This window comes from Mobula birostris, chromosome 14 (assembly GCF_030028105.1).
Source record: "Mobula birostris isolate sMobBir1 chromosome 14, sMobBir1.hap1, whole genome shotgun sequence".
Classification (NCBI taxonomy): Eukaryota; Metazoa; Chordata; class Chondrichthyes; order Myliobatiformes; family Myliobatidae; genus Mobula; species Mobula birostris.
Genome location: NC_092383.1, coordinates 738,318 through 764,958, shown reverse-complemented (window position 1 = coordinate 764,958; position 26,641 = coordinate 738,318). Strand labels below are relative to the sequence as shown.

At 48.5% G+C, this 26,641-nt stretch overlaps 2 protein-coding genes across 4 annotated transcripts in view; one reads left to right on the top strand and one right to left on the bottom strand.

Annotated features, from left to right (window-relative positions):
* LOC140209621 (long-chain fatty acid transport protein 2-like) overlaps positions 1-10,089 on the bottom strand; it is a 72,941-nt gene extending 62,852 nt beyond the window's left edge. Inside the window, exons 1-3 of one of the 2 annotated variants that reach the window (XR_011889029.1) lie at positions 9,544-10,089; positions 4,803-5,012; positions 1,463-1,621 (exon numbers count right to left, since the gene is read on the bottom strand). Coding sequence is in view for 1 of the 2 variants with exons in the window: in XM_072277898.1 (XP_072133999.1) it covers positions 1,463-1,621; positions 4,803-5,012; positions 9,544-10,012 (838 nt within the window). In the remaining variant the exon portion in view is untranslated. The remainder of the gene's footprint in view (positions 1-1,462; positions 1,622-4,802; positions 5,013-9,543) is intronic. The other variant, XM_072277898.1, reaches the window with a different exon arrangement.
* gatm (glycine amidinotransferase (L-arginine:glycine amidinotransferase)) overlaps positions 8,767-26,641 on the top strand; it is a 35,458-nt gene continuing 17,583 nt past the window's right edge. Inside the window, exons 1-3 of one of the 2 annotated variants that reach the window (XM_072277901.1) lie at positions 8,767-9,015; positions 23,310-23,537; positions 24,884-25,079. In XM_072277901.1, the coding sequence (XP_072134002.1) occupies positions 8,983-9,015; positions 23,310-23,537; positions 24,884-25,079 (457 nt within the window). In that variant the 5' untranslated portion in view covers positions 8,767-8,982. Of the gene's footprint in view, positions 9,016-18,702; positions 18,797-23,309; positions 23,538-24,883; positions 25,080-26,641 lie in introns of those variants that run through there. The other variant, XM_072277900.1, reaches the window with a different exon arrangement.

Genomic DNA, 26,641 nt, shown 5'->3' with positions numbered 1-26,641 from the left:
ACTGTGTGTCAGATTGGAGGCCGGTGACTAGTCATGTGCCTCAGGGATCTGTACTGGGTCCAATGTTGTTTGTCATATATATTAATGATCTGGATGACGGGGTGGTAAATTGGATTAGTAAGTATGCAGATGATACTAAGATAGGTGGAATTGTGGATAGTGAAGTAGGGTTTCAAAGCTTGCAGAAGGATTTAGACCACTTAGAAGAGTGGGCTGAAAGATGGCAGATGGAGTTTAATGCTGATAAATGTGAGGTGCTACACTTCGGTAGGACTAATCAAAATAGGACATACATGGTAAATGATAGGGCATTGAAGAATGCAGTAGAACAGAGGGATCCAGGAATAATGGTGCATAGTTCCCTGAAGGTGGAATCTCATGTGGATAGGGTGGTGAAGAAAGCTTTTGGTATGCTGGCTTTTATAAGTCAGAGCATTGAGTATAGGAGTTGGGATGTAATGTTGAAATTGTACAAGGCATTGGTAAGGCCAAATTTGGAGTATTGTGTACAGTTCTGGTCACCGAATTATAGGAAAGATGTCAATAAAATTGAGAGAGTACAGGGGAGATTTACCGGAATGCTGCCTGGGTTTCATCTCCCAAGTTACAGAGCAAGGTTGAACAAGTTGGGTCTTTATTCTTTGGAGCATAGAAGGTTGAGGGGGGACTTGATAGAGGTACTTAAAATTATGAGGGGGATAGATAGCGTTGACGTGGATAGGCTTTTTCCGTTGAGAGTGGGGGAGATTCAAACAAAAGGACATGAGTTGAGAGTTAAGGGGCAAAAGTTTAGGGGTAACATGAGGGAGAACTTCTTTACTCAGAGAGTGGTAGCTGTGTGGAACGAGCTTCCAGCAGAAGTGGTTGAGGCAGGTTCGATGTTGTCATTTAAAGTTAAATAGGATATCTATATGGACAGGAAAGGAATGGAGGGTTATGGGCTGAGTGCAGGTCAGTGGGACTAGGTGAGAGTAAGAGTTCGGCACAGACTAGAAGGGCAAAGATGGCCTGTTTCCCTGCTGTAATCGTTATATGTTATATGATACACAGAAAGCAGCTTCATAGGCTCCTGCTGTGCTCTTGCTGCTCAGTGGGTGGGACTGACCACTGTCCTTCACGCACTCAGAACCGACCCGTTCAAAGCATCTCTCTAATCTCTGTGCAACGCACACAAAATGCTGGAGGAACTCAGCAGGCCAGGCTGCATCTGTGGAAAAGCATACAGTCGATGTTTTGGGCCAAGACCCTCTATCAGGACACAAATCTTTATGTTCATTTTGGCCAGTTTGTGTAACAGTGTCAGATACTGAGGAAATACAGCCACAAATATATACACCCCCAAATATATACACCCCATGAAGAGAACTGGGGGCTATTTTCCTCTCTCCCTTGCTGGGTACTTCCCACCAGGGGAGGAACGTGGCAGAACGAAGAGATTACAGAGAGCGCTGAATTTGCTTACCGACATTAATGCAGCCGCAGATCCCCAGTAGACAGCCTGAGCTGTGATACAGAGGCAGGGTAGTGTACAGGACGTCACTACTGTGTATGCCACATGAGGTGATGAAATTGACCATTTGGTGGGCCCGCAGATGGTTGATGATGGCAGCTTTAGGTAAACCTTTAAAGCAGGTACAAGCAATCAAATCTCAACAGCTCAACCTCTGATTTATTTAAATCTGATGGCTCACTAAATAAACTTTCAACTATAGTATGACATTAGAAGCCAGGGTATCCAATGTATAAAAAGATCACCATACACCAAGGCAGAGTCACAGAGTCTTGCTCCTTCACAAACCAGACCAATATATCAGTGACATCATCATCATCATCAGGTTTAATATCAGTGACCTTTACACTGCACGCTGTCGGAGCAGTGCTGCCAAGATAATCAAGGACACGACCCACCCAGCCAACACACTTTTTGTCCCTCTTTCCTCTGGGAGAAGGCTCAGGATCTTGAGGACTCGTACGGTCAGATTTGGGAACAGCTTCTTTCCAACTGTGATAAGACTGCTGAACGGATCCTGACCCGGATCTGGGCCGTACCCTCCAAATATCCGGACCTGCCTCTCGGTTTTTTTGCACTACCTTAATTTCCATTTTCTATTTATGATTTATAATTTAAATTTTTATTATATTTACTATCGATTTGTACTCCAAGGAGTGCAAAGTGCAGAATCAAATATCGCTGTGATGATTGTATGCTTTAGTATCAATTGTTTGGTGACAATAAAGTAATAACCTAATATGTCGTGAAATTTGTTAACTTTATGGCAACAGTACAATGAAATACATAGTCATACTTTATTGATCCTGGGAGAAATTGGTTTTCGTTACAGTTGCACCATAAATAATTAAATAGTAATAAAACCATAAATAATTAAATAGTAATATGTAAATTATGCCAGGAAATAAGTCCAGGACCAGCCTATTGGCTCAGGGTGTCTGACCTTCCAAGGGAGGAGTTGTAAAGTTTGACGGCCACAGGCAGGAATGACTTCCTATGACGCTCTGTGTTGCATCTTGGTGGAATGAGTCTCCGGCTGAATGTACTCCTGTGCCCACCCAGTACATTATGTAGTGGATGGGAGACATTGACCAAGATGGCATGCAACTTAGACAGCATCCTCTTTTCAGACACCACTGTGAGAGAGTCCAGTTCCATCCCCACAAAATCACCGGCCTTATAATGAGTTTGTTGATTCTGTTGGTGTCTGCTACCCTCAGCCTGCTGCCCCAGCACACAACAGCAAACATGATAGCACTGGCTACCACAGACTTGTAGAACATCTTCAGCATCGTCCGGCAGATGTTAAAGGACCTCAGTCTCCTCAGGAAATAGAGACGGCTCTGACCCTTCTTGTAGACAGCCTCAGTGTTCTTTGACCAGTCCAGTTTATTGTCAATTCGTATCCCCAGGTATTTGTTATCCTCCACCATGTCCACACTGACCCCCTGGATGGAAACAGGGGTCACCGGTACCTTAGCTCTCCTCAGGTCTACCACCAGCTCCTTAGTCTTTTTCACATTAAGCTGCAGATAATTCAGCTCACACCATGTGACAAAGTTTCCTACCGTAGCCCTGTACTCAGCCTCATCTCCCTTGCTGATGCATCCCACTATGGCAGAGTCATCCGAAAACTTCTGAAGATGACAAGACTCTGTGCAGTAGTTGAAGTCTGAGGTGTAAATGGTGAAGAGAAAGGGAGACAAGACAGTCCCCTGTGGAGCCTCAGTGCTGCTGATCACTCTGTCGGACACACAGTGTTGCAAGCACACATACTGTGGTCTGCCAGTCAGGTAATCAAGAATCCATGACACCAGGAAAGCATCCACCTGCATCGCTGTCAGCTTCTCCCCCAGCAGAGCAAGGCGGATGGTGTTGAACGCACTGGAGAAGTCAAAAAACATGACCCTCACAGTGCTCGCTGGCTTGTCCAGGTGGGCGTAGAGACAGTTCAGCAGGTAGACGATGGCATCCCCAACTCCTAGTCGGGGCTGGTAGGCGAACTGGAGGGGTCCTAAGTTTGGCCTGACCATAGGTCGAAGCAGCTCCAGAACAAGTCTCTCCAGGGTCTTCATGATGTGGGAGGTCAATGCCACCGGTCTGTAGTCATTAAGGCCGCTGGGGCGCGGCGTCTTCGGCACAGGGATGAGGCAGGACGTCTTCCACAGTACAGGAACCCTCCGGAGCCTCAGGCTCAGGTTGAAGACATGGCGAAGTACTCCACATAGCTGAGGGGCACAGGCTTTGAGCACCCTGGTACTGACACCATCCGGTCCTGCAGCCTTGCTTGGGTTAAGACATTTCAGCTGTCTTCTCACCTGTTCAGCTGTGAAGCCCACCGTGGTGGTTTCATGTGGGGGAGGGGTATAGTCATGAGAGCAGAGTGGGGGACTGTGAGGAGGGGTAGGAGGGGAGAGTGGAATATGTTAGTTGGGGGCTGACAACAGATGACTCATGTGGGGGATGGGCAGGGGCCACAATGTCAAATCTGTTAAAGAACAGGTTAAGTTCGTTGGCTCTGTCCACACTGCCTTCAGCTCCTCTGTTGCTAGTTTGCTGGAACCCAGTGATGGTCCTCATCCCACTCCAGACCTCTCTCATGTTGTTCTGCTGGAGTTTCCACTCAAGCTTTCTGTCTTTAGCCTCCCTGATCCTGGCTTTCAGGTCCCTCTGTATTCCCCTCAGCTCCTCCCTATTTCCATCTCTAAACACCCTCTTTTTAGCGTTCAGGATGTCCTTAATGTCCTTTGTTACTCATGGCTTGTTATTTGAATAACAAAGGACAGTTTTTGTTGGAACATTGCCGTCCACACAGAAGTTGATGTAATCAGTGATGCACTCTGTGAGCCCATCAATATCCTCATGATACATGATAAATATGGAGAAAAATTAGTTACTGTAAGTATATTCAGAGTGTCGAAAGAAAAAGTGAGTGAGAGGGAGGAACAGGTCTGGTTTCACTGTTGAAAATGTCAGTGAACAGATGGGGAATACACACGTCCACTGGAGTCTGGGATTAGAGGACTGTGTACGGGGTGCGTGAGAGGGAGGAACAGGTCTGGTTTCACTGTTGCCGCTTTGTCGTTTGCTGTGTTCTGTTATTCTGCCAAACACGGTGGGCATGCTCTGCTGGTGCAGGTATGCCTGCCCATACTTGAAGGCTGCCCCCAGCACATCTTTGGATGTTAACACAAATGACACATCTCACTGTGTGTTTTGATGTACATATGACAATTGAATGAATCTGAATTTTATCAGAGACACAGCCTGTTGGGGATACATCTCTTCATACCTGTTGTTCCGGAAGTGAAGATGTAGATAAAAGGACTCTGGAAGGTGACCCCTGACCTCAAGGATGCAGGCAGTGGCTCATCTGATGCAGCCTGTATTTTATCTTTCAGGGTTTCCACATCCTCTCCAGCGTACTCTCCATCGAGAATGAAAACCATCACCTTCTCACTTCTCAGAGCTGGCAACACATCCTCTACTGAACTCCATAGTTCTAGAAATGATAAACCAGCAGATTTCATTCACTCAGCCCACATCACCTTTTGGTCATCTTGTGTGACATAACAAATACCACATCCTATGCTATAAAGCTTATAATATTAAATTAAAACTTTATTAAAAAGTAAATCACACATTTAAGGTACTAATGAAAAAACAATGAAATTTACATATTGGTCACCTATCACCACAACTACCCACAGCTCTGCCCCGAACATAGACCACGGAGCACTATATCATACCACTGGCCCTGCAGCCCATGGTGCCGAGATTTTAACCCTCTCTGAGATCAATCTAACCCTCCCCCTCCCACAGAGCCCTTGATTTTTCTATCATCCATCCGTCTCTTAAATGTCCCTAATGTATCTGCCTCTACTATCACCCCTGGCAGGGTGTTCCACACATCCACCACTCTGTGTAAAAAATGTACCTCTGACATCCCTCCTATACTTTCTTCCAATCACCTCAAAATTCTGTCCCTTGTATGAGCCGTTTCCACTCTAGCCATCTACTCCGTCTATGTCTCTTATCATCTTGAACACCTCCGATCCTCCTTCACTCCAGAGAGAAAGCCCTAGCTCACTCATCCTCTCCTCATAAGACATGAGACATGTTTTAATCCACTCCTCCGCACCGCTCTGAACCCTGCCATTATCCTTGTGCTCTGTCTTCACCTTCGAACTTCCAAAGTGAATCACTTCACGCTTTTCTGACTGAAATCCATCTGCCTCTTCTCAGCCCAGCTCTACATCCTGTGACAACACCAACCTTTGCACCATCTGCAAACTTACTAACCCACCCTTCCACTTCCTCATTTATAAAAATCACAAAGAGCAGGGGTTCTAGTACAAATCCTTGTAGACACCATTGGTTATTGACTCCCGGGCCAAATACTCTCCATCTACAACCATCCTCTACCTTCTAAGGCCAAGCCAATTCTGTATCTACACAGCCAAGTTTTCCTGTTGACTTTCTGAATGAAACTATCATAGAACATAGAATAGTACAGCACAGTACAGGCCCTTCGGCCCACAATGTTGTGCCGACCCTCAAACCCTGCCTCCCATATAAGCCCCCACTTTAGATTCCTCCATATACCTGTCTAGTAGTCTCTTAAACTTCACTTGTGTATCTGCCTCCACCACTGACTCAGGCAGTGCATTCCACGCACCAACCACTCTCTGAGTAAAAAACCTTCCTCTAATATCCCCCTTGAACTTCCCACCCCTTACGTTAAAGCCATGTCCTCTTGTATTGAGCAGTGGTGCCCTGGGGAAGAGGCGCTGGCTATCCACTCCATCGATTCCTCTTATTATCTTGTACACCTCTATCATGTCTCCTCTCATCCTCCTCCTCTCCAAAGAGTAAAGCCCTAGCTCCCTTAATCTCTGATCATAATTCATACTTTCTAAACCAGGCAGCATCCTGGTAAATCTTCTCTGTACCCTTTCCAATGCTTCCGCATCCTTCCTATAGTGAGGTGACCAGAGCTGGACACAGTACTCCAAGTGTGGCCTAACCAGAGTTTTATAGAGCTGCATCATTACATCGCGACTCTTAAACTCTATCCCTCGACTTATGAAAGCTAACACCCCATAAGCTTTCTTAACTACCCTATCCACCTGTGAAGCAACTTTCAGGGATCTGTGGACAGGTACCCCGAGATCCCTCTGCTCCTCCACACTACCAAGTATCCTGCCATTTACTTTGTACTCTGCCTTGGAGTTTGTCCTTCCAAAGTGTACCACCTCACACTTCTCTGGGTTGAACTCCATCTGCCACTTCTCAGCCCACTTCTGCATCCTATCAATGTCTCTCTGCAATCCTTGACAATCCTCTACACTATCTACAACACCACCAACCTTTGTGTCATCTGCAAACTTGCCAACCCACCCTTCTACCCCAACATCCAGGTCGTTAATAAAAATCACAAAAAGTAGAGGTCCCAGAACAGATCCTTGTGGGACACCACTAGTCACAATCCTCCAATCTGAATGTACTCCCTCCACCATCACCCTCTGCCTTCTGCAGGCAAGCCAATTCTGAATCCACCTGGCCAAACTTCCCTGGATCCCATGTCTTCTAACTTTCTGAATAAGCCTACTGTGTGGAACCTTGTCAAATGCCTTACTAAAATCCATATAGATCACATCCACTGCACTACCCTCATCTATATGCCTGGTCACCTCCTCAAAGAACTCTATCAGGATTGTTAGACACAATCTGCCCTTCACAAAGCCATGCTGACTGTCCCTGATCAGACCATGATTCTCTAAATGCCTATAGATCCTATCTCTAAGAATCTTTTCCAACAGCTTTCCCACCACAGATGTAAAGCTCACTGGTCTATAATTACCCGGACTATCCCTACTACCTTTTTTGAACAAGGGAACAACATTCGCCTCCCTTCAATCCTCCGGTACCATTCCTGTCGACAACGAGGACATAAAGATCCTAGCCAGAGGTTCAGCAATCTCTTCTCTCGCCTTGTGGAGCAGCCTGGGGAATATTCCGTCAGGCCCCGGGGACTTATCTGTCCTAATGTATTTTAACAACTCCAACACCTCCTCTCCCTTAATATCAACATGCTCCAGAACATCAACCTCACTCATATTGTCCTCACCATCATCAAGTTCTCTCTCATTGGTGAATACCGAAGAGAAGTATTCATTGAGGACCTCGCTCACTTCCACAGCCTCCAGGCACATCTTCCCACCTTTATCTCTAATCGGTCCTACCTTCACTCCTGTCATCCTTTTTTTCTTCATATAATTGAAGAATGCCTTGGGGTTTTCCTTTACCCTACTCACTAAGGCCTTCTCATGCCCCCTTCTTGCTCTTCTCAGCCCCTTCTTAAGCTCCTTTCTTGCTTCCCTATATTCCTCAATAGACCCATCTGATCCTTGCTTCCTAAACCTCATGTATGCTGCCTTCTTCCACCTGACTAGATTTTCCACCTCACTTGTCACCCATGGTTCCTTCACCCTACCATTCTTTATCTTCCTCACCGGGACAAATTTATCCCTTACATCCCGCAAGAGATCGCTAAACATCGACCACATGTCCATAGTACATTTCCCTGCAAAAACATCATCCCAATTCACACCCGCAAGTTCTAGCCTTATAGCCTCATAATCTGCCTTTCCCCAATTAAAAATTTTCCTGTCCTCTTTGATTCTATCCTTTTCCATGATAATTATAAATTATAACTATCATGTTGAATGGTTTATTAAAATTCTTATACACCACATGCTCTGCTCTACCTTCACAATGATTACTAAAGCCAGAGATAGATATTTTAAGGGGAACAAGAGTGAAGAGAGAAGAGCAGAGGAAGGAAGAGATTATTAATAAAGGAGTAATTGTTCAGCATTAAACAAAGATACTTACCTGGTGTGGGAAACACACTGGAAATAGAAGAGATCTTTGGGCTTCTGAGAAACACACTGACCTTACAGAAGAATAGCCATAGTCATACTTTATTGATCCCGGGGGAAATTGGTTTTCGTTACAGTTGCACCATAAATAATAAATAGTAATAGTAATAGTAATACTACTATTAGTAAATAGTAAATAGTAATAGAAATAATAAATGGTAATAGAATAGAATAGTAATAAATAGTTAAATAGTAATATATAAATTATGCCAGTATAGACAGATTTACCTAGTGTGTCAACACAAAGGCGGAGGAAGACAAGACATTAGATGACCTTCGTTACAGAAGTTAAGATCCAGAGCGTCTGGTGGAAGATGAGAGGGTGGAGAGTCATGGTGTTTCTACTGAGTGCAAAACCAGACCGTCTGAAAAACATTCAAACTGTGTTGTTGAATTGCAGAGAAGAGAAGGTTGTGGTCATTAATCTGCACTTTGAAATCCAGTGCTAGAATAAACAAACCAAACGACCGTACTGCAGAAACGGCTGGGAACTTCAGCACTCGGACCGCCCGAACTAAACACTCGTAAATGACAAGCCACCACTTTCCGCTCACCGGCCACGTAAGCTCTCGATAATTCACTAAAACAATTCGGTAAACTTTTCTGCAGCCATAACGCCGCTCAGACAGCAGCAATCTGTGACGGAGACATGGTGTGTTTTTGTGTGTGTTGGGGGGTGGGAGGGTGGGGAGATATCCGAGCGTCTCACCTATGATGATGAACCGGGGAAGTCCCGGAGCCGAGGCGGGGGAGGGAGACCCAGAAACTGACTAGATAGCTGGGTGCGTAGGGTGAGGTCCGGGTGCCAGGGAAGGGGTGGGGGTGGGAGAGATGCACCCCACCTGCGGCAGCGAGCAAAGCGTAGGGTCCCGGAGAGTGGTTTATCCCAGTGGAGAGAATCAGACCCACCCCGCGGCGGTGAACAGGGTGCGGGGTGTCGATGAGTACAGGGGTGTTATCGGGTGGGATGAGACGAGACGTGACGTCCCTGCGGCGGTGAACAGGGCTCGGGGGTCCGGGGTGTGAGGGTACCGACAGGTATTAGGGCGTTTATCTGGGGGGGGGGGGGCGGTGGGAGACAAGACTCACCTGTAGCGGTGAGAAGCGTCCGAGCCCCGCTGCTGTTGAAGCAGTGAATCAGGCTCTGTCCGCGGATGTTGGTATTGAGGAAAGCGGCGGCGCAGCCGAGTTTAGCCAGGCCAAACCAGGCGGCGAGGAAGAGCGGCCCATTAGGCAGTAGCAGCGCGGCACAGTCCCCGGGGCGGAGGGTATCCCGCAACACCTGCCCCACGCGGTTGCTCTCGGTCTCTAGCTGCCCGTAGCTTAGTGGCCGGCCCTCGAACACCACAAACGGCTTATGCGGGCTCCGTCGTGCCCGCTGCACCAGCAGGTCAAGCAGGGTGGTGGGCGGCCGTCGCCGGGCCCACCGCTGCAACCGTACGGCCGTGGTCAGGACCCGCCACACCAGCGGCGCCTCGACCCATGCCCACGGCCACAGCGTTCGCAGCAGCACCGCTGCCGCCAACACGGCCACAATTAGCGACCACAGCACCAACATTCCCCTCTTCGAGCGCACTGCCGCCGGGTTCGGAGAGGAGGGAGATGTGTAACCGAGAGGGACGGAGATGGAAGTGGGGAAGGAAGGAAGAGGGAGTGACTTGGGGGACGGAAGGGAGATGGGGGGGTGGGGGAGATAGGGAGATGGGGGGGTGGGGGAGACGGAGGGCTGATGAGTAAGCAGTGAACATAAAATTTGGTGGAGATGTGGACCGCGATGAAAGTTGTCAAAGGATTCAGTAGGATATAGAGCAGTTGGAAATTTCTGGTAGAGATTTATCTCAACAAATGTAAGGTGTTCCTCCTCGGGAACAGGGATGTAAGGGGAAGTGCAGGACCCTCGGGCGCCAGCTCTAAGGTTCCAGTAAGTTTTTTTCCCCTCTCTGTTAGTACATAGTTAATGCGCTGCCCATGGGTCCAGAATAAATGCTATGTTCTTTGTGCGGGATGTGGGAACTTTGGGAGACCCCTAGTCTCCCCGTCACCTATTTCTGCACGAAGAGCGCTGGACGGCAGCGCCTTAAAGAACTTCAGCTCCATGGCCTTCATACGGGAAATGGGGAGATGATAGATAGGAGCTACAGGGAGGTAGTCACCCCTGGGTTGCAAGAAGCGGGCACCTGGGTGACTGTCAGGACAAGGAAGAGAAATAAGCAGCCAGTACAGAGAACGCCTGTGGCCGTTTTTTAAGGTCTTTTAGGAGACCCTTCGCTAGGTACATGGGGCTTAGAAAAATAGAGGGCTATGCGGTAGGGAAATTCTAGGCAGGTTCTAGAGTAGGTTACATGGTCGGCACAACATTGTGGGCCGAAGGGCCTGTAATGTGCTGTAGATTTCTATGTTCCGCTCAGTAAGTAGACCACTTTGGATACTGTTGGGGCCGGGCAACCTAAAATGGAGGCAGCAGTGACCGGGGCTGTGGCTCTGTGACTCAGAAGAGTGCGGTAATTATCAGGGATTTCATAATTAGAGGAGTAGAGACGAGATTCTGTGGATGTGAGAGAGGCTCCTGGATGACATGCTGCCTTTCAGCTCAGGGATGTCTCTGATTGGCTCCACGGCATTCTAAACGGGGAGGGTGAGCAGCCAGAGGTCTTGTACATACTAATGACATAGATAGGAACAGGGCGCAGTCCTGAAAGGAGAATTTAGGGAACTAGAAAAAACTGAAAAGCAGGATATCCAGGGTAGTAATCTCTGGATTCCTGCCTTTGCCATGCACCAGTGACGGTATAAGAATGAGATAACTTGGCATATGAATGCGGAGTTGAGCAATTGGTGCAGAGGTGGGGGGGCGGGGGCAGAATTTCAGATTTGAAGATCATTGGGATCTCCTCTGGCAAAGGTATGACCTGTACAAAAGGGACGGGTTACAGCTGAACCCAAGGGGTCCAATATCGTTGAGGGGAGGTTTGCTAGAGCTTTTGGGGAGGGTTTACAAAACTGATTTGGCAGGGGATGGGAACCAGATTGATGGGGCAGATGGTGTACAGGTAGGTGCAATGTGCAGAGAGTCTGTGAGGAATGATAGGTAGTCAATGGGGAAAAATGGCAGAGAGTTGAATAGTATGACTAATGCCAGAAGTATCTGGAACAAGGGTGAAGGACTTTAGAGCATGAAACTATGATGAGGTGGCCAGAGACTTGTGTCTGTCCTTAGGGAAGGAATGGCTGGTCGATGTTCTGAAGTTTAGATAAGCAGTAGGGAGGAAGGTCAAGGAGGTGGGGAGTGTCTGTGAATATGGAATGGGCTTGTCCACAGAAGGCAGTGGGTTGTAGTAGATGGGGCATTTTGTGACTGGTGTTCTACAAGAATCTACCCTGGGACCCCTGCTCTTTGTGTTTAAAAAAAAGCTTATCTGAGGAAGTGAAACGTTGGTAGGTTTGCACATGACATGAAGATTGGTGAGTTGTGGACAGTGTAGAAGGATGGCGTAGGTTACAGTGGCACATTGACAGGACACAGAGCTGGGCTGAGAAGTGGCAGATGCAGTTCAAGCTGGCAAAGTATGAAGTGATTCAATTTGGGAGGTCGAACTTGAAGAGAGACTACAGGGTTAAGGGAGGAACAGAGAGATTTTGAGTCCACGTGTGTAGATCAATCAAAGTTGCCATGCAAATTGATAGGGTTGTTAAGAAGGCATATAGTGTGTTGGCCTTCATTAGTCGGGGATTAAGTTCAAGAGCTATGTGGTGTATTGTATTCAGTGTTTATGGTCTATGTACCGGCTACACCAGCACTCTAGCTGAACTTTAAGTTGCTCCCTTGCTTTCAGAGTGTCTCAGCAATATCCCTGTGTGTATTTTATCTGGGCGTTTAGTACTTGTGCAACACCCAGATGGACTTGGGGCCGATCCTGGTACAAACACAGTTTCATTCATGCACTGTAATGAATCTCTCTTCAGTGGCCCTGTATGAGGTCACACAGCCAACCCTGGCTCAGCTACTTCCATGGACTTGGACTGTCCACTTTTCTTAGGTCCACTAGCTCTCAGCTGTGAGAACAGGCCTGGTCACACTGGGAATGTTTAGCCTCAAGGTCTGCCTGCTGTTGTCTGCTTCTCCTTTATCCCTGCAAGTCAGTGTAACATTAGTTTATTACAGGCAAACCCCCCAGGCAGTTTTGTGTTGTATAACTACCCTTGTAATCTCAAATCAGTAACATTTGACTCAATGGCTCAAGAAACATCGTTGAACACGAGTCCTGCTAAAGAAATGTTTACTCAGGAGTTTATTGTCCAGCTCCCCCCTCTCTCACTCTTTCCAAGTTTATAACTGAAGGGAATTGATGGTGTAGTATTGAACAGCCTGGATTGGTTATTAAGGGATCCAGTATTACTCTGACTTTCTGAGGAAGGATTGGAGGACTCGGCTGCAATGCAGGTCAGGTATCTGATCATTAGCATTTATTGATTAATGTTAAAGGAAAGAAATATGCAAAAATAAAGGCAAACACAGAGAAGAGAACCAGGTTTGTAGATGAGCAGTAGTTTGTTCCTGGAACATGAGAGAAACCACACTGTAACATACACTCTAAAATGTACAACATCTCAGCAAAACAGTGCTTGGGGACAATTCATAATGGAAAGGGAAGCACTGTAAGCAGAGTATGGGAGAGTTTGGTATCTAGCCTCTGACAGGAGATGGTTCACTGCATGGTATGCTGACAAAAGAGATTCAGACAGCAGGTGGCTGGAGTATTTAACCAGAGATCAGTAAATGGCAGGAGTTTGGCATGTATACTCCAGATTCTTATCATTATTTAACGTGCCTTGCTATATCTATATGGAAGGGGGTAGTGGAAGAAGAGAGCTCGCCTCTTATAGGTTCACTGACCTCTCCCTCTCCTTGGCAGGGGAGTGTCGCTTCATCAGCCCTATACTCAGAGGGCCAGCATGCAGTCTGTGTTCAGGAACTGGAATCTGAAACGACTGCTGTCACAGATTTGAGAACCACTGACTGGAACGTGGTATGACTGTGTGTGCTGCAACATCTGGATGTTTCTGTATAGCAGCATTACACACTGCTGGAGGCCAGGCAGCACCTATAGAGGGGAATAAACAGTTTGTGTTTGGGGCAGAGATCCTTCATCAGGACGTGGTAACACCTTATCAGGGGTCCCCAACCTTTTTTGCGCCGCGGACTGGTTTAACCGTGTCTATGCCCACCTGGACAAGCCAGCGAGCACTGAGGGGATCATGTTTTTTGACTTCTCCAGTGCGTTCAACACCATCCGCCCTGCTCTGCTGGGGAAGAAGCTGACAGTGATGCAGGTGGATGCTTCCCTGGTGTCATGGATTCTTGATTACCTGACTGGCAGACCACAGTACGTGTGCTTGCAACACTGTGTCCGACAAAGTGATCAGCAGCACTGGGGCTCCACAGCGGACTGTCTTCTCTCCCTTTCTCTTCACCATTTACACCTCGGACTTCAACTACTGCACAGAGTCTTGTCATCTTCAGAAGTTTTCGGATGACTCTGCCATAGTTGGATGCATCAGCAAGGGAGATGAGATTGAGTACAGGGCTGCGGTAGGAAACTTTGTCACATGGTGTGAGCAGAATTATCTGCAGCTTAATGTGAAAAAGACTAAGGAGCTGGTGGTAGACCTGAGGAGAGCTAAGATACCAGTGATCCCTGTTTCCATCCAGGGGGTCAGTGTGGACATGGTGGAGGATTACAAATACCTGGGGATACGAATTGACAATAAACTGGACTGGTCAAAGAACAGAGGCTGTCTACAAGAAGGGGCAGAGCCATCTCTATTTCCTGAGGAGACTGAGGTCCTTTAACATCTGCCAGATGATGCTGAGGATGTTCTACAAGTCTGTGGTGGCCAGTGCTATTATGTTTGCTGTTGTGTGCTGGGGCAGCAGGCTGAGGGTAGCAGACACCAACAGAATCAACAAACTCATTCATAAGGCTAGTGATGTTGTGGGGATGGAACTGGACTCTCTGACGGTGGTGTCTGAAAAGAGGATGCTGTCCAAGTTGCATGCCATCTTGGACAATGTCTCCCATCCACTACATAATGTACTGGGTGGGCACAGGAGTACATTCAGCCAGAGACTCATTCCACCGAGATGCAGCACAGAGCGTCATAGGAAGTCATTCCTGCCTGTGGCCGTCAAACTTTACAACTCCTCCCTTGGAGGGTCAGACATCCTGAGCCAATAGGCTGGTCCTGGGCTTATTTCATAATTTACTGGAATAATTTACATATTACTATTTAACTATTTATGGTTCTATTACTATTTATTATTTATGGTGCAACTGTAATGAAAACCAATTTCCCCCAGGATCAATAAAGTATGACTATGACTAATATTGACAATATTCTTGCGGACCGGGGGGGGGGGGGGGCGGGCGGGGTGTTCAAGTAGGGTTAAACTCACCTCAGCATGTCTTTTACAGTTAGGGTTGCCAACTTTCTCACTCCCAAGTAAGGGACAGAAGTAGCAGTCAATTCCCGGGACACTTTACCCCAGGAAAGTCTACCATGACCACGAAGCCTTGCGGGGGCACCTCTGTGCGCATGCGTGCCGAATTCTTCTCCCACAAATCGGGTTTGCCTTTATCTTCCCGACTATACTGTACATACATTATGTCTACTTTATATAGGCTGTGTATTTATTATATCATTCCTGCTTTTACTGTATGTTAGTGTTGTTTATTTTCGGTTTTGTGTTATTTGGTATGATTTGTTAGGATATATTTTGGGTCTGCGAACGCTCAAAAATTCTTCCCCATATAAATTAATGGTAATTGTTTCTTCACTTTACGCCATTTCGGCACGAAAGGTTTCACAGGAACGCTCTACCGTAGTGGGGGAAATACGGAACAAACCAATTTAGCCCAATACACAGGATGTCCCGGCAAATACGGAACAGTTGGCAACCCTATGTTCAAGTTCAACAGCGCGTGACAGGGAATGAGGAAAGGTGCAGCTGACTCATATCGTTTCCTCACGGCCCGGTAGCACATGCTCTGCGGTCCGGTGGTTGGGGACCGCTGCACTACATAATGTCTATCACAGTGGGGTGCTGGGAACGGACCCAAATGCGAGACACAGACACTGAAGTACAAGGAACAGGTCTTGACTAGAAATAGGGCCGTGACGGGATACAGACAAGGAGCAGGGACAAGAACGCAGACTAGGGCTAGGGAAAGCGGGACCAGGACTAGAAACCATGGACTAGGAGAAAAAGCTTCGACTCCGAGCCCGAGACTGGACAAGGACCCAGAACCTGGGTCTTGTCTTGGGCTCGGACCCCAGAACCAGGCAAGGACATGACATGGCTTCAGGACAGGACGTGGCTGGGGTCTAGAGACCTGAGCTTGAAGACAGGCTGGGGTCTTTGCTCTTGAGGCTGGGGCCTTGGGTCGTGAGTTTGGCTGCAGGCTAGGGCTCCTGGAGCTCGGCTGCGGGATCCTCGAGGCTAGGGCTCCTGGAGCTCGGCTGCGGGATCCTCGAGGCTAGGGCTCCTGGAGCTCGGCTGCGGGATCCTCGAGGCTAGGGCTCCTGGAGCTCGGCTGCGGGATCCTCGAGGCTAGGGCTCCTGGAGCTCGGCTGCGGGATCCTCGAGGCTAGGGCTCCTGGAGCTCGGCTGCGGGATCCTCGAGGCTAGGGCTCCTGGAGCTCGGCTGCGGGATCCTCGAGGCTAGGGCTCCTGGAGCTCGGCTGCGGGATCCTCGAGGCTAGGGCTCCTGGAGCTCGGCTGCGGGATCCTCGAGGCTAGGGCTCCTGGAGCTCGGCTGCGGGATCCTCGAGGCTAGGGCTCCTGGAGCTCGGCTGCGGGATCCTCGAGGCTAGGGCTCCTGGAGCTCGGCTGCGGGATCCTCGAGGCTAGGGCTCCTGGAGCTCGGCTGCGGGATCCTCGAGGCTAGGGCTCCTGGAGCTCGGCTGCGGGATCCTCATCTTGAAATGCGGAGGCTGGAGCTGAGAGACCGACTGGGAACTGAACATCAACATAGAGCCGGGACTCATCATTAACACGACACCAACATGAGACAGGACAGTACATAGACATAGAGCTGGGACTTATACCTAGACCAGCCGGGACTCAACTTCTCCACACTAAGGTCGGACAGGTCCACCTGTTGTGTAATGGTAGAACGGCCAGACTTACCCCACAGAGGCAAAGACAAGACATGTTCCCCCACAGGGCAACAGCAAAACGGCCTGAGTTACCCCACGGAGGCGAGGCCAAGAAGATACAAACACCAAAGAACGACAGACAGTTCCATCTCTGCTTCAGGGTTGGTCCAAGTCACAGTAACAGCCAGCAACCTCCACTGGCTACGGAAACAGCCAGATCCCTACCTAGCTCGGAGTTGCTGATGGCCACTCAGCTGGCCCAGGAAACAGCTGAATCCCTGCCGCAAAGACTACTCCAACGAGTAGCAACAGGGTTCCATGAAGCAGTGGTCCTCCAACCAGGCCTAGAGATCACGAGTAGTTTCACTAGCCTTCCATTAGCAGGTTGCTCTAAGGGGGACTGACAAGACAAACCAGCAGCCCACACTCCAGCCCAAGGCTATATATATTCCAAGCCCAAAGATGGGAATCAGGTGCCTATGATTAACTCAAACAAACGAGGGACAGCTGGAAGACCTGGAGTCCTGAGTCCACGGACCAGACGGTGAACCAGAATGTGGATTTTATGGACCAGACCATGACAATGTCAGATCTGCTTTGGGAGGAAGCAAAAGAGACAAATAATTTTTCCTGCTTCTAGTGTGTTTGTATCCAGCATAAGGAAGCGGAGTGTAAGCGAGTCAATGTCCATGAAAGGAGAGTGCAGGTGAGCCAATCTCTTATGCTTTGACCTTCTGATGAGTCTACCATGCGGAACCCTGCCTTTTACCTCACTAAGTTCTATATAAACCTTATATAGTGCTCTGCCTTCATCAACTGTCTTAGCTACCTCCTCAGAAATGTAATCAAGCAGACTCGTGAGATATGATCTCTCCTGCACAAAATCATGCTGATTATTCTGAATCAGTCCCTGCCTTTCCAAGTGAACACAAATCCTGTCCCTTGGAATCCTCAGTAGATGACCTACAACCAGCTTCTAGTTCCTAGTTTTATTCCTGCTGCTCTTTGTAAAATAAAGCAGCAACATTAACCCTCCATTCTTCTGACATCGCTCTCGTGGCTGGCTTGTGTTGTCTTTTCTGACAAGTTCAGACACCATGAGTCAAATGCCCTACTATGTTGTAAGTATTCATGGCAGTTTATGACTGTTGTGAAGAGGCAGAATGAATGGAAAACTGGCTATGTTACAGAATGGTTGTTTATTGGAGGGAAGTGCAGAATGAAGTTTCCCAGGTTTGGTGGACCACTGCTTCCGATGAGAGTACAGGACATGGTTACAAGACTCAGGCAGACGTGCGGCAGAGTGTCCATCGTTGTGGAGCTCAGACGTCTGCTGTCTGAACATCTGCACAGACACAACCTCTTCCACCCACTGTTCTCCCACTTGATGCCGATTTAAACTCATCTCATTGCGTCCTCTTGGTCCTTGTCCCTCCGTTTCCTGCCTGTCCATGTGCCTGTGGAAATGACTCCCAATCGTATCTGTTTCCAGCATCTCCCCTGGCGCCCATCAGTCTCTGCAAAAGACAAACTTGCCTCATAGATCTTCACCTTCCCCCCCCCCCCAACCACCTTTTATTCTGACATCTTCTTCGTACAGCGGAATACACTGTAGTTAAAAGCATTAAAATCAGTGAGTTCAAGGAGGGAATAGTGATGAGAACATAAGGACCCGGAACAGAAGTCGGCCATCCGGCCCGTCGAGCCTGTTCCACCATTCGATAAGAACACAGGGAGTCGGCCAGCCGGCCCGTCGATCCTGCCTCACCATTCAATGAGAACATTAGGACTAGCAGCAGGAATCGAACTCGGGATGGAGGGGACCCCGGCTGGGCGGTACCGCCGTCTACACCCCCGCCTCCCCCGCTCCCCAGCGTGGCTGCTGGAAAGGTCCCGCCGCCTGCGCTGGGAGCTCCCGGGACCAGCCGGTGCAGTGGTTAGCTCTCACTAAGATTTCTAAGTTTGGACATCTTGAGGCTCCTTTGGAAAGGTCAGGCGGGGCCGTTATAGCAGCCAATGGGAGCGGGGACCGGGATTTAAAGGGTCGGGCTGGGAGCGGTCCCACTCTGAGCGCGACCCCATCTGAGCGCGACCACGGTGCGGCCAGAGAAGGAACATGATCCGGGTGCGGTGTCTGCGCGGAGGTAGCAGAGGTGCCGAGTCCGCCCACTTCTTAGGAGCCATGGTCAGTATCCCGGAGGCACAAGCCTGCCCACAGCGATTACTCTCTCCCTGCTCAGGGCCAGGCTTACATCCACCGGCGCTCGGCGCAATTCAGGTTAAAGCCAGATCTAAGATTCCCAGAAATGGTGGGGTAAACAAACGTGGGACGGGTTTACAGCCAAAACCCCCAAAACACACGAGTCGGTCGCAGACGGGGAAAGTGGAAACAAACGGACAGCGGGTCTGTCGCTGTAGAGAGGATAGGTACACTGTACCTGGTATGTGGTACACAGTGCACTGTACACTGTACCGACAGGGTCGTGTCGTACACTGTATACACTGTACAGTGTACGGGCACTGTAGATGGAGTGTGGTACAGCGAGCCCTGTGTGATACACTTTATACACTACGTGGGTGTGGCACATGGTATATACTTTACAGTGTGTTTGGGCACATTGTACACGGAGTGTATCGCACTGTATACGCTGGGCAGGGTGCGTGATACACCGTAGACGCAGTACACGGGCTGTGGAACACTGTACAGGGTGCGTGGGACACTGTATACGCTGTACACGGGCTGTGGAACACTAGGCAGGGTGTGTGGGACACTGTATACGCTGTACACGGGCTGTGGAACACTGTACAGGGTGTGTGGGACACTGTATACGCTGTACACGGGCTGTGGAACACTGTGCAGGGTGTGTGGGACACTGTATACGCTGTACACGGGCTGTGGAACACTGTGCAGGGTGTGTGGGACACTGTATACACTGCACAGTGTGTGGGGGGTACACGGTACAGTGAGAATGTGTGGACTGTACACTTTCCCGGTGTTTGATCGTGGTCCCGTACCCCAGATTTGAGAAGAAGTGATCTGTGCGGAGGGGTTGATGTCCGTGGGGGTCGGGTGGGGTCCGAACCAGTTACTTCTGTTGTGGGACCCGTGCCCGTGACCCCGGGGGTTTAGGACACGCCAGGCTGAGTTCAAGCGCCCCTGTGCGGAGTCGCCGTCTATACTGAAGGTGCAGGAACTTCATTTTAACATTGATGGAGCTCTGCTGTCATAGGTGCCTGGAGCCCGAGCAAAATGTTAGTGAACACTAAAGAAAAGAGCAGGAGGCTGCCTTTTCCCGGCATATGCGAGTGATATGAAACCAGATTCTGATTCCGATACAGGAAAACACATTGAAAGTGCAAGCGCAGGCAATAATTTTAGCCAATGAGGCCAGGCAACGATTTAAAAGTGTAGGGTCTTGGGGCCCACCTCCACAGATCCCTCAAAGTTGCAGCGAAGGTTGATAGGGTGGTTAAGGGCGTTTGATTGTTGGCATTCATTAGTCAGGGGGGTTGAGTTCGAGAGCCGCGAGTAATTTCAGAGCACCGGAAGTGAGACCTCTAGCAAATCGCCCAGAAAACCGGTTGACTCATTGTGTTCAGTAAGGGGACGGTATTGTATTCCCTGGGCCAGTGTTACTGTGTTCAGTAAGGGGATGGTGCTGTGCCTTCATGAACAGACATAGAACTGCATAGTTCTAATGAGGGCAAATGGGATTGGCGTAGATGGGGAAAGGTCAACGTGGAGACGACGGGCCGAATGGCCTGCGCCGTAACTTTCACACGTCTGAAGAAGATGTAACGGGTGGAGGGTGGGGGGAATAGCTCTGAGAACCTCCTCAGAAACATTGATCAGTGTTTACTTCTGCTGGAGACCCAGGTGGGAGCTGTCTGTTGCTTGGTCTGCAATCTCTCTGATTGGAGATACAGTGCATCGTACGCCAGCACTTCAGTTCAGCATCCCGGGAGTATGGAAGTGAACGGCCAAATCCGAGCAACGTTCGGATAAACTTGCAGACTGTCTCCGTTTGGGCAGAGTCAGAGGTAAAACCCCTGGGTGGCTGGAGAAAGGGCGCTGGTCCTGAGCCCAGACTGCCGTGTGGCGGACGACAGGCCGTGAAGAAGGAGCCTAAGTTGAAATAAGGTCACTCGCTGTGGGAAAGTAACGCTCCCCATGCTGGCCCCGGCGAGTTTGACAAGTTAACTGCGGACCGCCGGGATCATTAAAACTAAATCAAGGCCAGCTATTACTCAAAGAACCAGTGAGGGACGTAACTGCCGGCTGTGAGGAAACATTTGAAGATTTTGTTTTTTAAAAGCGAGAGCCCCTTGCCTCCTTTTGGAGTAGCAGCTCTGTGTTACCCCTTTCACAAATCTTGTCCTCATTGTACCAGAAATAGAAACGTCTCCTCCAGCAATTTTCCTTTAATAGCCAATCCAGAAAAAGGACTGAAAGATGATCGGCCTCTCTCACTGAGACATGAATGACCATAAACGTGTCAGTGTACCAGAACGATGATCAAGTTACAAGAATTAACATACCATTCACATTTCTTTCATCTTCTAGCACGGAAAAGGCAATAGACAGTCTGTGCAAACATACAATTTTCTCAACGCAGTCACCCAGACTCCGATCTAATTGATTGAACAAGCAGTTGAAGATACAGCGTGGCTTTCTGCCATGGTCAATCAGATTAACATTAGTGTTACTAATGATATAGAAATAGCTGTTTTCATTACTGTAGAATATGTGGTATTTATCATAAGACCATAAGATTTCATCATGGCTGATCCAATTTTCCTCTCAGCCCCAGTCTCCTGCCTTCTCCCCGTATCCCTTCATGCCCTGACCAATGAAGAATCCACCAGCCTCTGTCTTAAATATACATAAAGACTTGGACTCTACAGCTGGCTGTGGCAAAGTATTCCGATGATTCTCCACTCCCCGGCTAAAGAATTTCCTCCTCATCTCTGATCTAAAAGGATGCTCCTCTATTCTGAGGCTCTGTCCTCTGGTCTTAGACTCTCCCACCATAGGAAACATTCTCTGCACATCCACTCTATCAAAGCCTTTCACCATTCAATAGGTTTCAATGAGGTCACCGCTCATTCATTCTGACTTCCAGTGAATATAGGCCCAGAGCCATCAAACACTTTTCATATGACAAGCCATTCAATCCTGGAATCATTTCTGTGAACCTCCTTTGAACCCTCTCCAGTGTCAACGCATCTTTTCTAAGATAAGGAGTCCAAAACTGCTCACAATACTCCAAGTGAGGCCTCACCAGTGCTTTATAAAGCCTCCACATTACAGCCTTGCTTTTATAATCTAGTCCTCTTGAAATGAGTGCCAACGTTGCATTTGTCTTCCTCACCACAGACTCAACCTGCAAATTATCCTTTAGGGAATCCTGCACAAGGACTGACAAGTCCCTTTGCACCTCAGTTTTTTTGTATTTTCTCTCCATTTAGAAAATAGTCAACCCTTTCATTTCTACTAAAATGCATGACTATACAATTCCTGACATTGTATTCCATCTGCCACTTCTTTGCTCATTCTCCTAATCTGTCTAAATCCTTCCGTAGCCTCAACTTTGCAACAAAGCCATCAATTCTGTCATCCAAATCATTGACATATAACATAAAAAGAATCGGTTCCAACACAGCCCCTGTGGAACACCAGTCAGAAAAGGCTCCCTTTATTCCCACTCTTTGTCTCCTGCCAGTCAGCATGTTTATAAATGTTGAACTATAGAGATTCATGGTCAGCATATAGTAACCGTGATCATGACCTTCTGATAAGTATAGTTGGCTTCAGATAGTTATTGATATTCAGATTCTAATATGACTGGGAATTTAAAAAGCACTTGGACATGTACATAGGTAAGAAAAGCTTAGACTCTAAACTTTAGGATTTGGGCCAAACAAGGGCAAATCGATTAACTTAAATGTGAATCTTGGTTGGCATGGACCATAGACTCTTCGGCCCACAGTGTTGTGCTGACCTTTTGACCTTATCTAAGATCAATCTAACTCTTCGCTCCTACATAGCCTCCATTTTTCTATCACCCATCTACTTATCTAAGAGTCCCTTAAAAGTCCCTAATGTATCTGCCTTTACCATCACTCCTGCCAGCACATTCCATGCACTCACCACTCTCTGTGTAAAAACCCTACCTCTGATGTCCCCCCTACACTTTTGAAAGTCACCTTAATCTTATGCCCCCCTGTATTAGTTATTTCTGCCCTGAGAAAAAGCCTCCAGATGTCCATTCCATCTATGCCTCTTATCATCTTGTATACCTCTATCAAGTCAACTATCATCCTCCTTCGCTCCAAAGAGAAAGGACCTAGCTCGCTCAACCTATCCTCATAAGACACAGTTTTCAATCTAGGCAACATCCTGGTAAATCTCCTCTGCACCCTCTCTAAAGCTTCCACATCCTTCCTATAATGAGGTGACCAGAACTGAACACAACACTCCGAGTGTGGTCTAACCAGGGTGTCACAGAACTGCAACATTACCTTGCAGGTCTTGAACCCAATCCGCTGACGAATGAAGGCTAACACACCAAATGCTTTCTTAATCACCATATCAACTTGCATTGCGACTTTGAAAGATCTGTTTCAAGCTCACCACTGGACTGCACAGTGTCAGCCACATCTGGGCTGCTCCTGATGGTTGCACCTTGTGCTTTCAGATTGGCCGAGCTGTGGTGGGATGGGTGCAGAGAACGTTCCAGAGTACTCGGGCTGCTGCTACAGCCAAGAGCTCCTGTGTTGCCGAAGATGATGTCAAGGACAAAACTGCTGATTCACTGGCTGACGGTTGTCCAGTCAGCTCCTACAATGAGTGGGACACCCTGGAAGAAGTGATTGTGGGCCGGGCAGAGAATGCATGTGTGCCTCCTTTCACGGTGGAAGTGAAGGTTGGTACTACAGGAAGGGATCAGGGGAGTTCTCAGGTGTCAATGTGGTTGAGAATGTTGGATTATCACAGCTCTGCATGAGTGAGTACTTTATGTGCAGGGTTTGTTGTGCACTTCATTGGTGGCTAGATCAGTACCACACTTTGGACCATTGGTGAATAGTTGGCAGGAGAGGTGTACATTGAATGGGGAGTCCACCTTCACTGTCTGCCTGGAAACTCACTGGTCCCAGCAGTGAGGCCATGACTCCACCTGCTGTCCTCTCTCCTACACAGGGCCATTTGTCTGCCAGTCAGTCCCGCTGGTCCTGCACTGATCACCTTTGAAGCACAGAACACGTACACATTAGCGGTCAAACAGGAAGTCAGTTTGCATTAAAGAGCAACATATTGAACAGGCAGAGCACTCAGCTTACCCCAGTGACACCAGCCAGGGTGGGTATAGTGGGTATGAGGGTGGGAGGGCGAGGTGGTTGGACGTGGGGGTGAGGGTGTGTATAATGGGTACGAGGGTGGGAGGGGGAGGTGGTGAGGGTGGGGGTGTGTATAGTGGGTATGAGGGTGGGGGGGTGTATTGTGGGTATGAGGGTGGGAGGGGGAGGTGGTGAGGGGTGAGAGGTGGGGGTGGAGGTGAGTATACTGGGAGTGGGGTTGGGGGTATGTATACTAGGTATGGGGGTGGGGGTGTGTATTGTGGGTACAAGGGTGTTGGGGGGAGGTGGTTGGAGGTGGGGGTGTATATAGTGGGTATGAGGGTGGGGGGGTGGTGGTGAGAAGTGGGGATGGAGGTGAGTATTCTGGAGGTGGAGGTGGGGGTATGTATCTAGGCATGGGGGTGGGGTGTGTATTGTGGGTATGAGGGTAGAGGTGTATATAGTGGGTACGAGGGTGGGAGAGGAGGTGGTTGGAGGTGGGGGTGTGTATAGTGGTTATGAGGGTGGGGATGTGTATTGTGGGTACGAGGGTGAGGGTGGGGTCTATATAGTGGGTACGAGGGTGGGGTGGAGGTGGTTGGGGGTGGGGGTGTGCATAGTGGGTACGAGGGTGGGAGGGGGAGGTGGTTGGATGTGGGGGTGTGTATAGTGGGTATGAGGGTGGGAGGGGAGGTGGTTGGAGGTGGGGGTGAGGGTCTATATAGTGGGTACGAGGGTGGGAGGGGGTGGTGGTTGGATGTGGAGGTGTGTATAGTGGGTATGAGGGTGGGAGGGGGAGGTGGTGAGGGGTGGAGGTGGGGCTGTGTACAGTGGGTATGAGATGGGGGTGGGGCTGTAGTGGAGCCAGGGGTACAAATGATGCTGTGAGTTTACTGACAGCAGGCAGAACCCTGATGAAGATTTCCTATTTCAGGCCAATACCTATGAGAAGTATTGGCCCTTCTACCAGCAGTACGGAGGCCAGAGATTTCCTAAAGAACACATGAAGAAAGCTGTTAACGAAATTGAAGAAATGTGTAACGTTCTCCGTGGTGAGGGAGTGATTGTCAGGCGCCCTGAGATCATTGACTGGTCCCAAACTTACAAGACGCCAGACTTTGAATCCACAGGTATATGCATTTGCTCAAAATATTGTGAAAAGCTGAATGACGAATTCAACTAAAAAAAATAAAATCAGCAACTATCAGAATTGTTCAGCGTGGCACCTGTGGGGAGAAAGACTGGAGCTGAAGACCCTTCACTGGGTGTTTGTCAGGAATCGTCGACTGCTCCTCTCCCCGCAGATGCTGCCTGTTTTCAGCAATATCTGTTTTTATTTCACATTTCCAGCAATTGTGGATTTTTTGAATTTCTGTTTGGGAGGTTGAGCTAACTCGAGAGGACACAACATCTCCATTTACTCAGGCCATACAAGGCATGTCTAGAGGCCGTTTCACCAGCACCATCCACCAAAGGACCTTCACTTTGTCTACTTCTGACCTCCCTGAGTGACCATTGCCCCGCTCAGCCATGAAGTAAACCAGATGACTGGGCTTTAGTTGGTCACCTGGTCACCTTGTGCCCATCCAGGGTCTGGGCAATGCCACCTCAGAGTTGGGACCACAGTTACTATTGCTGCTCTTTGCCTGGGTACCCTGCAGTTGTACAATGAGCCAACAGCTCTGTCAGGAACACTGAGCCTGAGGAGACTCTGCAGCCCATCGGCCTGGTTCTATCCCTCTGTCACTTTCCCCTTCCTTGAGTTCAGGGCGTGGGGCGTCCAGCAGTTGTTCCTGATGCCACACAGAAGCTTACAATGGTGCGAGCGAGGCACCTGCTGAAACCTCTACTGAGCATACAGTAATGTGCACTTGTAAAAAAAAATCTGTAAATCAAAGATGCTTTCAAAAATAATGAAAAGTTTCTAAATGTCAAAAAATTACAATAAAGAACAGAAAACAGTAAAAAAAAACCTAAATCAAATCAATGTCTGGTCTGACCACCCTTTACCTTTTAAACCGCATCAATTCCCTTCGGTACACTGACGTGCAGTTTTATATGAAAATCAGTTGGTAAGCACCTTGGAGAACTTGCCACAGTTCTTCTGCAGACTTTGGCTGTCTTGCTTGCTTCTGTCTCTTCCAGTAATCCCAGGCAGCCTCGATGATGTCGGGATCAGGGCTTTGTGGAGGCCATACCATCTGGGGTGTCTCGGAGTTGTGCACAGTACTATACAGAGCAGGGTACCTGAAACACGTGGATCTGTCTTTGATATGCCACTGATTCAGCTGAGTCAAGCCTGTGAACTTTATTAAAATTTGTTAAGGATAAGAGCAGCTGTGATGAGGACAAAGTGTCCCATTTAAAGTTTGTGAATGAGAAAGGTTTGGAGGGAATGGGTCAAACGCAGGTCAGTCGAACTAGGTCAGGGAGGTATATTGGTCAGCAGGGGCAAGTTGGACTGAAGGACCTTTCTCTGAGCTGTATATCTCCTTGGTTCTAACGAAGTTTGTCAGGTGGACTGTCATGTGTGCTTATCCACTTTGGAGGGAAGAATAAAATATTGCTTAAATGCTGTCTGTGTGCGTACAATGAACAGCAGCTACCGTGTGCTGTTGAATGGTAATGGAATGATGGTCTTTAGTTAAAGGTAGGGAATATAAAAGTAGGACTTTGAGAGCATTTCTGAACT